Source organism: Athalia rosae, chromosome 4 (genome assembly GCF_917208135.1).
Source record: "Athalia rosae chromosome 4, iyAthRosa1.1, whole genome shotgun sequence".
NCBI classification, from domain to species: Eukaryota; Metazoa; Arthropoda; class Insecta; order Hymenoptera; family Athaliidae; genus Athalia; species Athalia rosae.
In genome coordinates, this window is record NC_064029.1 from 9,033,809 (window position 1) to 9,044,678 (window position 10,870).

Genomic DNA, 10,870 nt, shown 5'->3' on the forward strand with positions numbered 1-10,870 from the left:
AGTCACCGCTGCGCGGGCGCAGAGGTTGTGGCACGGAGGAATAGTTTGAAACATTTTTTATGTCAACAGACTTCCGATGCCGTTGGAAAACGTTGGAAATCTGTATGCTGTGTTTCTCGTTATAGTCGTTATCAAGAGTAGTGTTATAAAAGCAACATTCACGACTGCGGAAAAAACGGAAAACGGTAACAGCTCGTTGTGAGTAACGGATTCTTACATTTATGAATATTAACTTTGTATGATTGATGTTTATCTACAAAATCCAATGACGTATACAGTTGAATTTGAAATTAGCAAACTGTGAAGCACAGAATTTTAGATACTTTTATTAAATCCGGTGCCTCAGATTATTTGGTAAAAGAAGACTTCTTCTTTTTCATCATTCTCTCTTGACAGATAGAGCGATTAAGATTAAGTCCCATAGGTCCTGGTAGAACCAAAAATGATTTATGCTTTATGTTATGTAGGTGCTGCTACCTCAATTGGGCTGTACAAATATAGCTCACACGATGAAGAAGGTTGAAGCATTTTATCGGGAATCATCAGTCAGAACTTTCAACTCTCCTGCAGGTAGTAGGATTGTGCAAATATCTTCAAATCATACCTATGATCATGTTAGTCTCGACGTAACCCAGTGCGATGCTGACCAGCAGACACTGGATGATCTTGTAGACAAACTATCTAAGCTGAAAATCAATGTCAATAGACAACCTTCCATCATTTTGGCAGGAAATTCCCCAAGAGAAAGCGAGTTTCAAAGATCTATAGATTCTTTTAATGACTCAAGACATTCTACCATTCTGGCTGGTCGATTGGATAACTTAGATTCAGAACAGGATTCTCAAAATGTCACTGTTTATTCAGAAAAAGCAATGAATGAGTCATTGGACCACAACAAAGGAATCCTTGAAATATCTCTACAAACTGATGATAAGGATATTAACGTTGGATTGCATAGTTCAGAATTATTGTACCATGCAGATGGTCACGAAATTCATAGAAAAGATTCTCTGAAACCATCTATTCCACAACCTCAGCAAAATGTAACTTATCAAGAAGCTTATCAAACAGATCAGACATTGAAAATACTTTTTCAACAATTTTTGAAGGCTCCAAAAAATTTCACGGAACAATTAGTGACTACATTTGAAGAATTTGTGCTGCAGCCAACTCTTGAAAAAACAAATACGGCTGATTTTAGTGTGAACGGAGTAGGTGAGAAATTTGAAAAAATTTGCGAGCAATATTGTGAAAAAATCGATGACGAAACAATGCCTGACTTTGGTGTAACTTATTTGCACTTCTTCTCTCTTGTGGCCGATGACAATTTTGGCAAGTCAACTTCAGACAGTGCAGATACTACGTGTAGAAGAGAAATATCCTCACTGCTGCAGAATTTCACCAAACCAAAATCTACAAACCGCATAAATGAAGCCCACAGAAGTAGGTTGCAATTATCTCCAGGTACAGCTGCTGATAAACATTTTGACACCACTTGTGGTTTTGAAACCCTAGAGAAATTATGTCGTTCTATTTCACCTACCAAACAAAAAAAATGTAACTTGCTGCACATTGAAAGTTCCTGCACAGCCAGCTGCAAAAAACTACTTCAGAAACAAAATGATCAAATGGCTGCTCGACGTAACAGCGTGCATCTTATTGAGGATGTTGGAGAACATGCTCCCCAGAATAAAAATACACCAATTATATTGCTCAAGGGAAAAAATGCTACTGAAAAGTTTGTTAAGGATTTAACATCACCTATACCAGATGAAAATTCAAGGACAAAAATAAAAATCAATCAGGAAAATAGCTGCAAAAAGCCTTATGCAGATGAAATTAGAGAAATTTTGAATGCACGTCTAGTAGAAAAGCGAAAGAAGTGTTTCGAAGCCACTACCAAGGGATATGAAACACGGAAGAGCCCAACTATAAGTAAAACTTCTGGATCCTCATCAAAAGTAATGGATAAAAATAACATTTCTACTACTTCTAGTGACAACCGGATATTTTTAAACACGATGTCTGCTTGTATGGATTACTTCCAGGATCTACAAGCTTTTCGTAGCCATAGAAATTCATTGGAATGTATTTCTGAAAGTACCAGAGAAATAGAGTCAATGAAAAATAGCATGTTTGATTTGAAATCAGTCGAAATTGTCGAGACATTTCTTGTGCCAGCCCAGAACTGTGCCCAGTATCAATTAAATTTTGAACAACCATCTACAACTTCTACACCAGATTCAGGTGCGGAAAAAACAAATTATATTGCTGAAACTTATATATCTTTGCCTGGCAATACACAGAATACTACGGCTCACACTGGAATTGAAACTTCACAGAGAAACAATACTCGATCCTCAACTCGCAAGGCTTCTTCAACTACTCGGGCTAAACATTTATCGCACAAGAAAAATAAGATTCTCGGTAATAAAGATGTTCAGCCGTGTTTGCATTCAAATGTATCGCGAACCCCACTTGCAATGCTTCATGCATCAAACGCTAGCTCAAATTTAGAAAATGATTCGCTTAACTACATAGATGTAAGATATCCTGATAAACTCTTAAATACACCACCAATTATTACAATTACCAATACGTCATCGTCACGTGATTCGCCGCATAAATGGAATCGACTGAATAACCTGCAGGATAAAACCGCGTTGATAGATTGTAAAAAAAAACTAAGTTATTCCAATAATGCTACACCGAAGTCGCGGAGGAAAAAAAAATATTTTTGGACTGCTGGCGAAACACCGACTGTCGGAAAAATGTGGCAAAAGAAACGATTTTTTGATTCTCCAAAATAAACGAATTACATCAGAATGTTCGGAAATTATTTACTTTCATTAACAGATCATAAATGCCGATATTAAGAATGCTAAACCTTTTGCGCTGGTCGCAGAAGAGAAGTTTTTTTTTTTCAAATCTCTGAGATCGCATGCTAATCAAATACTTCCATGAATGTAATGAACTATTTTGATAGATCATAGTTTGATACTCCGTTGATAATTGATTTTGTCTATCAATGAGCTATGATTCTTAGACTGTAAAAATATACTTGTTATTGTCGTATTTATTAGTTGTATTCTTGATGATAAAAATCGGTAACTCAATTAATGTGCGAGCATAAGATATAATTATGATAAGAAATGTATGGCTAATAATTTGACAGTAGTTTGAAAAAGCTCTGTGCCAGGGCTTAATTATTGATAATCGTGCCATGAAATGTGTAAAAAATCATAATTCCTGTAAATATTTACGTGAAAAGAATTTAATAAAGACATTTTCCAACTTATTGATGGAGACTTTTTTTTTTAATACATATTTATAAAATTTCGAGGATTACATTCAGTATTTATCAAAATATAATCGCGTACTTAAAGATTAGCACAAGGAATTATTTAACAAGGTATATCCAATGGTAAGTATCTACGAAAAAAATTAAAGCTCTGCTTATTACGATACAGTGACAAAAAATACTATACTAGTAATACGCACAAGGAGTTGAGGGCACTTTCTGTATTTCTTTTTCTTGTTTTTATACGGCGGCAGATAGATTGTCAAACACATCCTTCAAAGAACCCAGTATCTCGGAGTTTCTTAGACATTTATATTTCTCGAGTTCCTGAAAAATATGACATATTTACAAAAAAAAATGTGCAATCACTGCCAGTTTAAGGGAAAACAAAAGTTTGTACTTACTGAAAGAATTTGGTCTTTTTTCATGCGGAAATGAGTTGATATAACATCTTCAAATCCGCATATTGGTTCACGTATTTGATTAATCATGGTAAACTGTATAACGTTTGTTAATATTTCATCACGAATTCTGTGAAAGAAAAGGCATAACCGATCAACAAATGATTCGAATATTCAATAAAAAAAGTTGTAAAACATTGTCTTACCCTGATCTGTCCTCTAAGTCCATGTTAATCTCATTTTGACCAAATAAGTAAGGCAGTTTCTCTTTTTGAATGAAAGTTAGAACCTGAAAAATATACACCTTGCGTTCACGAAGAGTTAGAGTGACGGAACACTTACAAAGTATATTGTCATTTAAAACAGTTATTAATTGACGTTTAATCATCAGTAATACTTTGTACAACAGTTTAATTACAAAATTTTGCAAGACTTTCGATATGTCAGGATGGCCGAGCGGTCTAAGGCGCCAGACTCAAGGTTCACAACCTTCTCAGCTCAGCTGAGTTTGCGAGGCTTCTGGTCCTCTCTGAGGGCGTGGGTTCGAATCCCACTTCTGACAAACTTTTTTTTTTGCACTTTTTGAATGTTACATGCGATCACCTAGTCTATGACGTGAGCTACTAGTAACAACGATTCCATTTTATTCTAAACTATAAATTATTCGTAGAAATGGATAAAAATTAGATCGAAATTGAGTATATGCACTACCTCATTCATCTCCTCCCGTATGGTCTAGTGGCTAGGATACCTGGCTTTCACCCAGGAGGCTCGGGTTCGATTCCCGGTACGGGAAATATTTTTGCTCTTTCGAATAATGGTCCAAGGTATCATTTTTTATAGTATCAGAAAGAGAAATGGCCTGATAACGTGATATACAGAAAAAAATTTTAATCGGCCAACACTTTGCGATTTGGGTACACAATTCCTGAACTATAAAAAGAATTTTTTAATAAAAAATGAAATTTGTAAAGTTCATCGTAGGCACCTTTGATATAATCCGGTATGGTCTAGTGGCTAGGATACCTGGCTCTCACCCAGGAGGCTCGGGTTCGATTCCCGGTACCGGAATTATTTTTGTCGCGGTTTCTAGAATCTTGCCTAAAACAAAGCCTCCTTAGACCTCGGGGTCAGTGCACCTTATTTTCCTATTGTTAACAATCATACCTGCGATACCCACCCACCCCGTCTACGACCCTCAACTCCATTGTTAGGATACGCTCTATCGAATGTATTGAACGCAGGTACATAGGAATTTCTAAAGACCCGAGTCGAGCGATGCAATCGTTATACCTGCTTTTATAAAAAATTTGAAAACCAAAATTATTTCAGTCTACAGTTCGCAAATCTGTCTTTTCAAGAAAAGTCACAATGGAGGATTGTATAATAGTTCAATGGAATGAAAAGCACTGTTCTCGATGTGACGTGTGTATTGAGCTGCACTTACGCGTATTGCTTATGAATATAACAGAACCAATATACATAGGAAAGTATGGTGATGACAATCTTAACTATAATAGAAATTTTTCCAATAGTGTTCACTTTTGCGTGGAGTTATGACAGTCGTGTCAAAAGAGAATGAAGTAGGAAGATATGTATTATAATTTGACGTGTTCGATTCAGAACAAGCATAAATTGCTAAGGGGATATTATTTTATGAATTGAGTTATCCTCGAAAGTGAATGGAATAGTTATGTCAGCATTCATGGTCAGTACATATTTGTTATGGAATATTATCAGAATCACCATCCCTTGTAGAAAGTTGGCAAGCAAATAAAAATAAACATGAAAAGATTTGGTGTTCAGCGAAAAATTATTAGTTTCCTATTGTTCACTACAGACATCACTTCGAGAAGGATTTAAAAAAATCATGCAGCCTGTGAAAGATGCCTGGGGCACCACCGCAAGTAAGCTTTTCCATCAGTAGTTCTATAGTTTTACGAATCTAAAGCTCAATATTTCGTTTGTAGGCCCAAACATACCAAAAGATTTTTATACGCTATTAAACGCCTCTACCTGGCTATGTCGCATAACCGGAACTTTTCCATTGATGTTAGAAGGGGCTGTAGGCAAAAGACAGTATAGGAAAAGCTATTTCCTAATGCTATATAATGCAGGTATATTGACGGTGACAATAATTGGCTTAAATTCATGGACAAAAAACAATACCGCAAGAACTGAAAGGTAAAAGTTAATTGACAAATTTTGTTTTTTATGATCTTAAAGACAACTGATATAAATTTATTGGCAATCGTTATCCCAGATCAGCATCGCACGTCGTTGTGGAAATCAGTATTAATTTAGAAAAGATATTAGGCACGTTAGTGTTACTTGTGATGTTCATCTCAGGAATACTTGGCGGAAATAAGGTAACGTATCATAATATCGTTGTGTGAATATTATTTTTAGCGTGCTTCTGAATTTCAATAGAATACTCTCTTCTATAGTTCGCAACTTCAATAGTACGTCTAAGCTTGCAAGATATAACGCTAAAGAAACTTGGAGGCCGACCGAATTATGCAGCAAATATAAGACGAAACTATTTCCGAATGGGAATAATTCTTTCAATAATGTCTTTGCTATGGGTTGTTGATCATTTTTATCAGATGAGATATAATGTAAGGTACGCGCTACGAACGAATTGGATCGAGATCCATAACTAATTCGAAAGAAAAAATGAAAATTATGGACACTAAAATTTCAAAACTATTTCAGTAATCCGTTAAAGTGGGTGGTATCGACGTGTCCGAATTTTCTTCAGGTATTCAATACATGTCTTTTCGTCGACGTTGTTTTTCTCCTGAAGGAAAGATTCGTAACTCTGAATAAACATTTGACCAAAATGATCGAAGAAATGAAAAACGTCCCAATCGAGGTAACGCTACATAAAACTAGTTTGGCTTATGTACCTTGAAACGATGATATTAGTCAATGCATTACGGGCTAATACATACTTTTCAGACAATATCCAAACAGTACGGTATATGTGGGCAAATTCGCACGATAGCAATGATTCATGGAGCTCTATGCGAAGCAGCTTTCGATGTTAATCAGGCATTTGGTATCAATATAGTGCGTGAAATAATTTTATTTCCTACGTAAACAAGTTTTATTGTACCTTACGCACACACTCGCAATTTATTTAATCTCCAAACAGGTTGTGGGAGTCGGTAACGCGTTGATAATATCGACAATCGCCTTGTACTATGTATTCGAAGAAATAAAATACACCACCGGAAGTTACTTCCGAATAGTTGGATCATTAAATTGGGGAATACTCAACAGCATACATGTAGTTTATATGGTGACGGTTTGCAATATGGCTCGAACTCAGGTAAATCGTGTAAACTTATAAAAATTTAGATAGCACTCGAAAGTGATTTCCCAAATTTGTATTTTCAGGCTAGTCTTACGGGAAAGTTAATTCACAAGTTCAAAATTCGTGGAATCGATACAACTTTGAACAACGTGGTATGTAATACAATCACGTTCGAGAGCTCACTTTTGATTGTCATTGAAACTAATTGTAAGGTTCACTTTTATAGATTCAAGCCTTCTCTCTACAACTACATCACGAAAAGATTGAGTTCTCTGGGGCTGGTTTGTTTCGATTAGACGCCACTCTCATTCAGTCGGTGAGATGTAATTATTCGAATATAACAGGATCGCGGAAGTAAAATTTTGACTTTGAAACTTAGTGGGTATTTGCCTTTTAGATCGCTGGAGCTGTGACCACTTATCTGGTCATTCTAATACAATTCGATTCGTCAACCTCTTCGTACTTTCAAAGTGGAAATAGCTCACATGAAGAGTGAAAATATATTGATCAATAATTATTCATACCTGCAAAATACTTGGGATTCCGGTCCACGGTTCTGTATTCAAGCCAAATAGTAACGGAGACGTCGTGGCATTGTCAGAATACCAGATTCTTTTTCCGCCACGAAAGGTGGTGCAGCTAATTTTCGGTCCACAACTAGGATAATCCTTTGGCAGATAAATGTCAAAACTGAAGCATCCTCCGCTGTAAAAAGTACCCTCAGCGCTAAACAAGACAAAACATTTATTTTTAATTTACTAATTAAAATTAAAGTGCTGTATTGGCGAAGGTTAACATCTGACATGTGTTTAATGAATGTATTATTCTTACCCAGTAATTAATGCTTGCATTAAGGATGATTTTGAATGATCTGTTCTCACGAATATCGCAGAACTCGATTCCAGAGGGAGGAATTTTGACAATTCTGCGATCTCTTGAGCAATTCGAAAGTAATCTCTAGGTGAGTCAATGTCCGCGATGAAATCATTTTTAAAATCGTGAGTTTCGACTGTCAACCAATGGAAACCCTCATTGAGTTTTATTTGTGTTTTCCTGCTTTATTTACTACATGAACAACAATAATTTGAATCATATTCACCCGCGATATCAAAGTTACTGAATTGAAGTTCTTTCAAAGAGTCCTTATAAACGGAATCATCGTATTCGACTACATGTTGTCTAGAGCTACGAACCAGAGTCGAATCAATGAGTGCTGAGGATGTTCTGTCAGAATGATGTGTATCACAGTGCTTTGTCGTCATTGATTCTATCAATTTTGAAGCAACTATTATATCCCTTGCCAGTTTTACTTTACCCAAATTTACTGTAAAATATTGCATAAAATATATTAACGAAAATTGGTTCCAACGAAAAGTGACAATTCTTCAATAATTATATTGACCTTGGTTCATAGGACATCCATCCGCTATATGCGTGAGGTTTTCCAAAATTAGCGTAACATTTTCCTTCTGAATTTTTAATATTTCAGCTATGCTCTGATCTTGCCCTTCGGAAGTTGTCAATAAATCGATTAGATATGGGTTTGATGCCAATTCGATTATAATTTGAATAATTTTCGAAAATTGCGACGTAATTTGCCATATATCAAAAAATCCGCTTATTGCTAGATTAGATCGAATAAACATAGGCAATACAGATTCTTTGAGTATTTTGTGGATGCAAGTCATATTTGCGTTCAACACTTGAACTGCAGGATCAATCGAGCGAGATAATTCTGTTGAAAAAGAGATTTGTTAAAAGATGTACGTATGAGAACTTGATTGGTCAATAGACTGCAGGCATGCATTTCTTTCGCATACTAGTCAGTGCTGATTATAAGCTGTAGAAAACGATTACAACCGGTGTTTTGTATACCTTCAAAATTCTGAGCATAAGAATTGAAGCTGGACACAACAGTAGCGTTCGAGGTAACGTTAGCCTGTAGAATATCAACTGAGTTTTTATCCTGCGAACCACTGGATGTATTTTTTTTAACGAGTTCATTGAGACGAATATTATTGACGGAATATTTTTCATATTCTAGTTCAGCTTCATTCTGTGATGGAGAACTAAGTTCAAATGACGGATTAGTAATAATATTACAGTAGCTTTTGCCGTCCGGCAAATCCATCTTTCCGTAATGGGCGCAGTGATTTCGAGTCCCCGATTTTTGATTTCCCAAAAGTCGATTGAAGGCTTTAAATATCGGGGGAGGAGGAGTTGATGCCTCAGACTGTACCGCCAAGTTTTTATCGCAAAAAAAAATGTTATTCGGAGCAAGATTGAATGTGAAGTATGAATCAGTCGAGCAAATGTTGGTAACAACACAGTTCGGTTGAGAATTTTCCCCGACATTTTTCAAATAATTCAACAGATTTGTCAGAATCATTTCAATTGCTGTAGCCTGGCTGGTTGAGTAGAAAGTGGTCTTATTTGATGTGGGTTTGTGATCAACATCCAGAATATCAGCTAATTCTCCCAAAATTTGTTCAATGACTCCTACTTTGACACCGTTCCATTTATTGTTCATATCTACAGAGGCTTTAGCACTGATATAATTTTTGACTTCTTTGAGTACAGAGGTCATGTCTCTAGCCGGGCTCCAGTTGGCCAATTTTATAATTTCTTTCCCATCAAATACACCAAGTAACTTTGGTCTAAGAACCCTTATTAGTGGGGGTTGTAAGGGATACAAATCCATTGCAAAATCCAGTTGTAGCTGCACATGATCATATCCATATAGTTCTCTAATCTCTGCTAAATCTTCTGACATTTTAGATGCCGGATCAAATCCTTTCAGGATAACGGACCATTTGCAAATATCATTCTCGACAGGATCAACAATTATACCGCTGGAGTTCCTGCCACGCATTATGTTAATCAAATCGTTTATTAAAATCGCTGAAGCTGCTGAGTTACTGAAAACTTGTTGGGGATGATCCATTATTTTACCATCAAACATATCAGATATTTTTGGGCGATTGTATTTCAGTCTTAACTCTCCCTCTTTTGCCCTCCAGTCCCTCTTCTTTTTAGAAATTATGCATTCCCATTCTGCAGCAGCTTCAGTCGTCTCCAAATCATCTATGCTGCACTGATAGCTGTCTGCTTGTTCTCGATCATTTTCCCACTCGTTTTCGTTCTCAGATTCATTGTCTGAGCTCTCAGAGGATTTTTTTGAGGATGGAGTATAATAGAGACAAGCTTTTGCCAGAATAGTATCAATGGTCAATTTTTCTGGTGAGTCAATAATAAATTCGTTTAGTGCGATACACCAGAAATCCGTACATTCTGTTTCCATAAAAAAGCTGTCTTCATAATCTGGATAGTTTGGAGGACATAATAAATTGAATTTGGTATCACCAATAGATAAATTCATAACGAGACGACCATCTTCTGTCAAGCTTTCCCCACTGCATCTAATCTTTCCAGGATTTCTGATTTGCCATATAGCAAACTCAGAGTATAATGTCATGTATTCTGGAGGGCATTCGTCCATGATTAAGCAAATTGGGCAGAAATCTGACGTTTGTTTCTAAAGTGTAAAAAAGTGCACAGGTTCTAGCAGCTGGCAGTCAGTTAGTAAATTACACTTGTTATTAATTAGAATACCCACGATTAACAATACCCAACAAGATGTTCAGATGCTTCGTAACTATCGACTAAGTTCATTGCACGTATGTAAAAAGATTGTCAATACTCACCAAGATTTACATCGGACCTCGAATGTACGCTGGTCATCAACCTCGTCGAGACGCTGAATGCGCAAAACGTGATACTGCGAAAACACAACAAGAAGATATAGGTGCTATGTTGTGTCACGATAGGTTAGTGTAGCCCGAGCTACCA

The 10,870-nt window shown here is 36.3% G+C and overlaps 3 protein-coding genes and 3 non-coding genes across 8 annotated transcripts; 5 read left to right on the plus strand and 1 right to left on the minus strand.

The window, feature by feature from the left end:
• Positions 1–14: 14 nt before the first annotated feature.
• Positions 15–3,298, plus strand: LOC105684396. Of its 2 annotated transcripts, XM_012397706.3 has the most exons (3): positions 15–198; positions 468–570; positions 730–3,298. In XM_012397706.3, the coding sequence occupies exons 2-3, from the start codon at positions 510–512 to the stop codon at positions 2,808–2,810; spliced, it is 2,142 nt and encodes a 713-aa protein (XP_012253129.2). In that variant the 5' UTR covers positions 15–198; positions 468–509; the 3' UTR covers positions 2,811–3,298. The 2 variants fall into 2 exon arrangements, with proteins under 2 accessions (XP_012253129.2, XP_012253128.2); XM_012397705.3 differs by having other exon boundaries at positions 468–3,298.
• On the minus strand, positions 3,287–10,796 carry LOC105684383. 2 transcript variants are annotated; one of them, XM_048654243.1, is made up of 10 exons: positions 10,726–10,796; positions 8,897–10,556; positions 8,424–8,756; positions 8,121–8,345; positions 7,853–8,030; positions 7,546–7,747; positions 3,909–3,991; positions 3,706–3,832; positions 3,502–3,628; positions 3,294–3,432 (listed from the first exon to the last, which is right to left on the minus strand). In XM_048654243.1, the coding sequence occupies exons 2-9, from the start codon at positions 10,518–10,520 to the stop codon at positions 3,542–3,544; spliced, it is 2,859 nt and encodes a 952-aa protein (XP_048510200.1). In that variant the 5' UTR covers positions 10,521–10,556; positions 10,726–10,796; the 3' UTR covers positions 3,294–3,432; positions 3,502–3,541. The 2 variants fall into 2 exon arrangements, with proteins under 2 accessions (XP_012253113.2, XP_048510200.1); XM_012397690.3 differs by having other exon boundaries at positions 3,287–3,628.
• LOC125500671 (putative gustatory receptor 28b) lies at positions 4,131–7,835 on the plus strand. Its single transcript, XM_048654274.1, has 9 exons — positions 4,131–5,886; positions 5,966–6,071; positions 6,150–6,325; positions 6,418–6,577; positions 6,664–6,774; positions 6,860–7,036; positions 7,105–7,173; positions 7,248–7,337; positions 7,419–7,835. Exons 1-9 carry the CDS (start codon positions 5,753–5,755, stop codon positions 7,515–7,517), a joined length of 1,122 nt encoding a protein of 373 aa, XP_048510231.1. The 5' UTR covers positions 4,131–5,752; the 3' UTR covers positions 7,518–7,835.
• Trnal-caa lies at positions 4,145–4,264 on the plus strand. The gene is made up of 2 exons: positions 4,145–4,182; positions 4,220–4,264. It is a non-coding gene; the product is annotated as a tRNA-Leu (tRNA).
• Positions 4,427–4,498, plus strand: Trnae-uuc. Its single transcript has one exon. It is a non-coding gene; the product is annotated as a tRNA-Glu (tRNA).
• On the plus strand, positions 4,702–4,773 carry Trnae-cuc. Its single transcript has one exon. It is a non-coding gene; the product is annotated as a tRNA-Glu (tRNA).
• Positions 10,797–10,870: the final 74 nt, after the last annotated feature.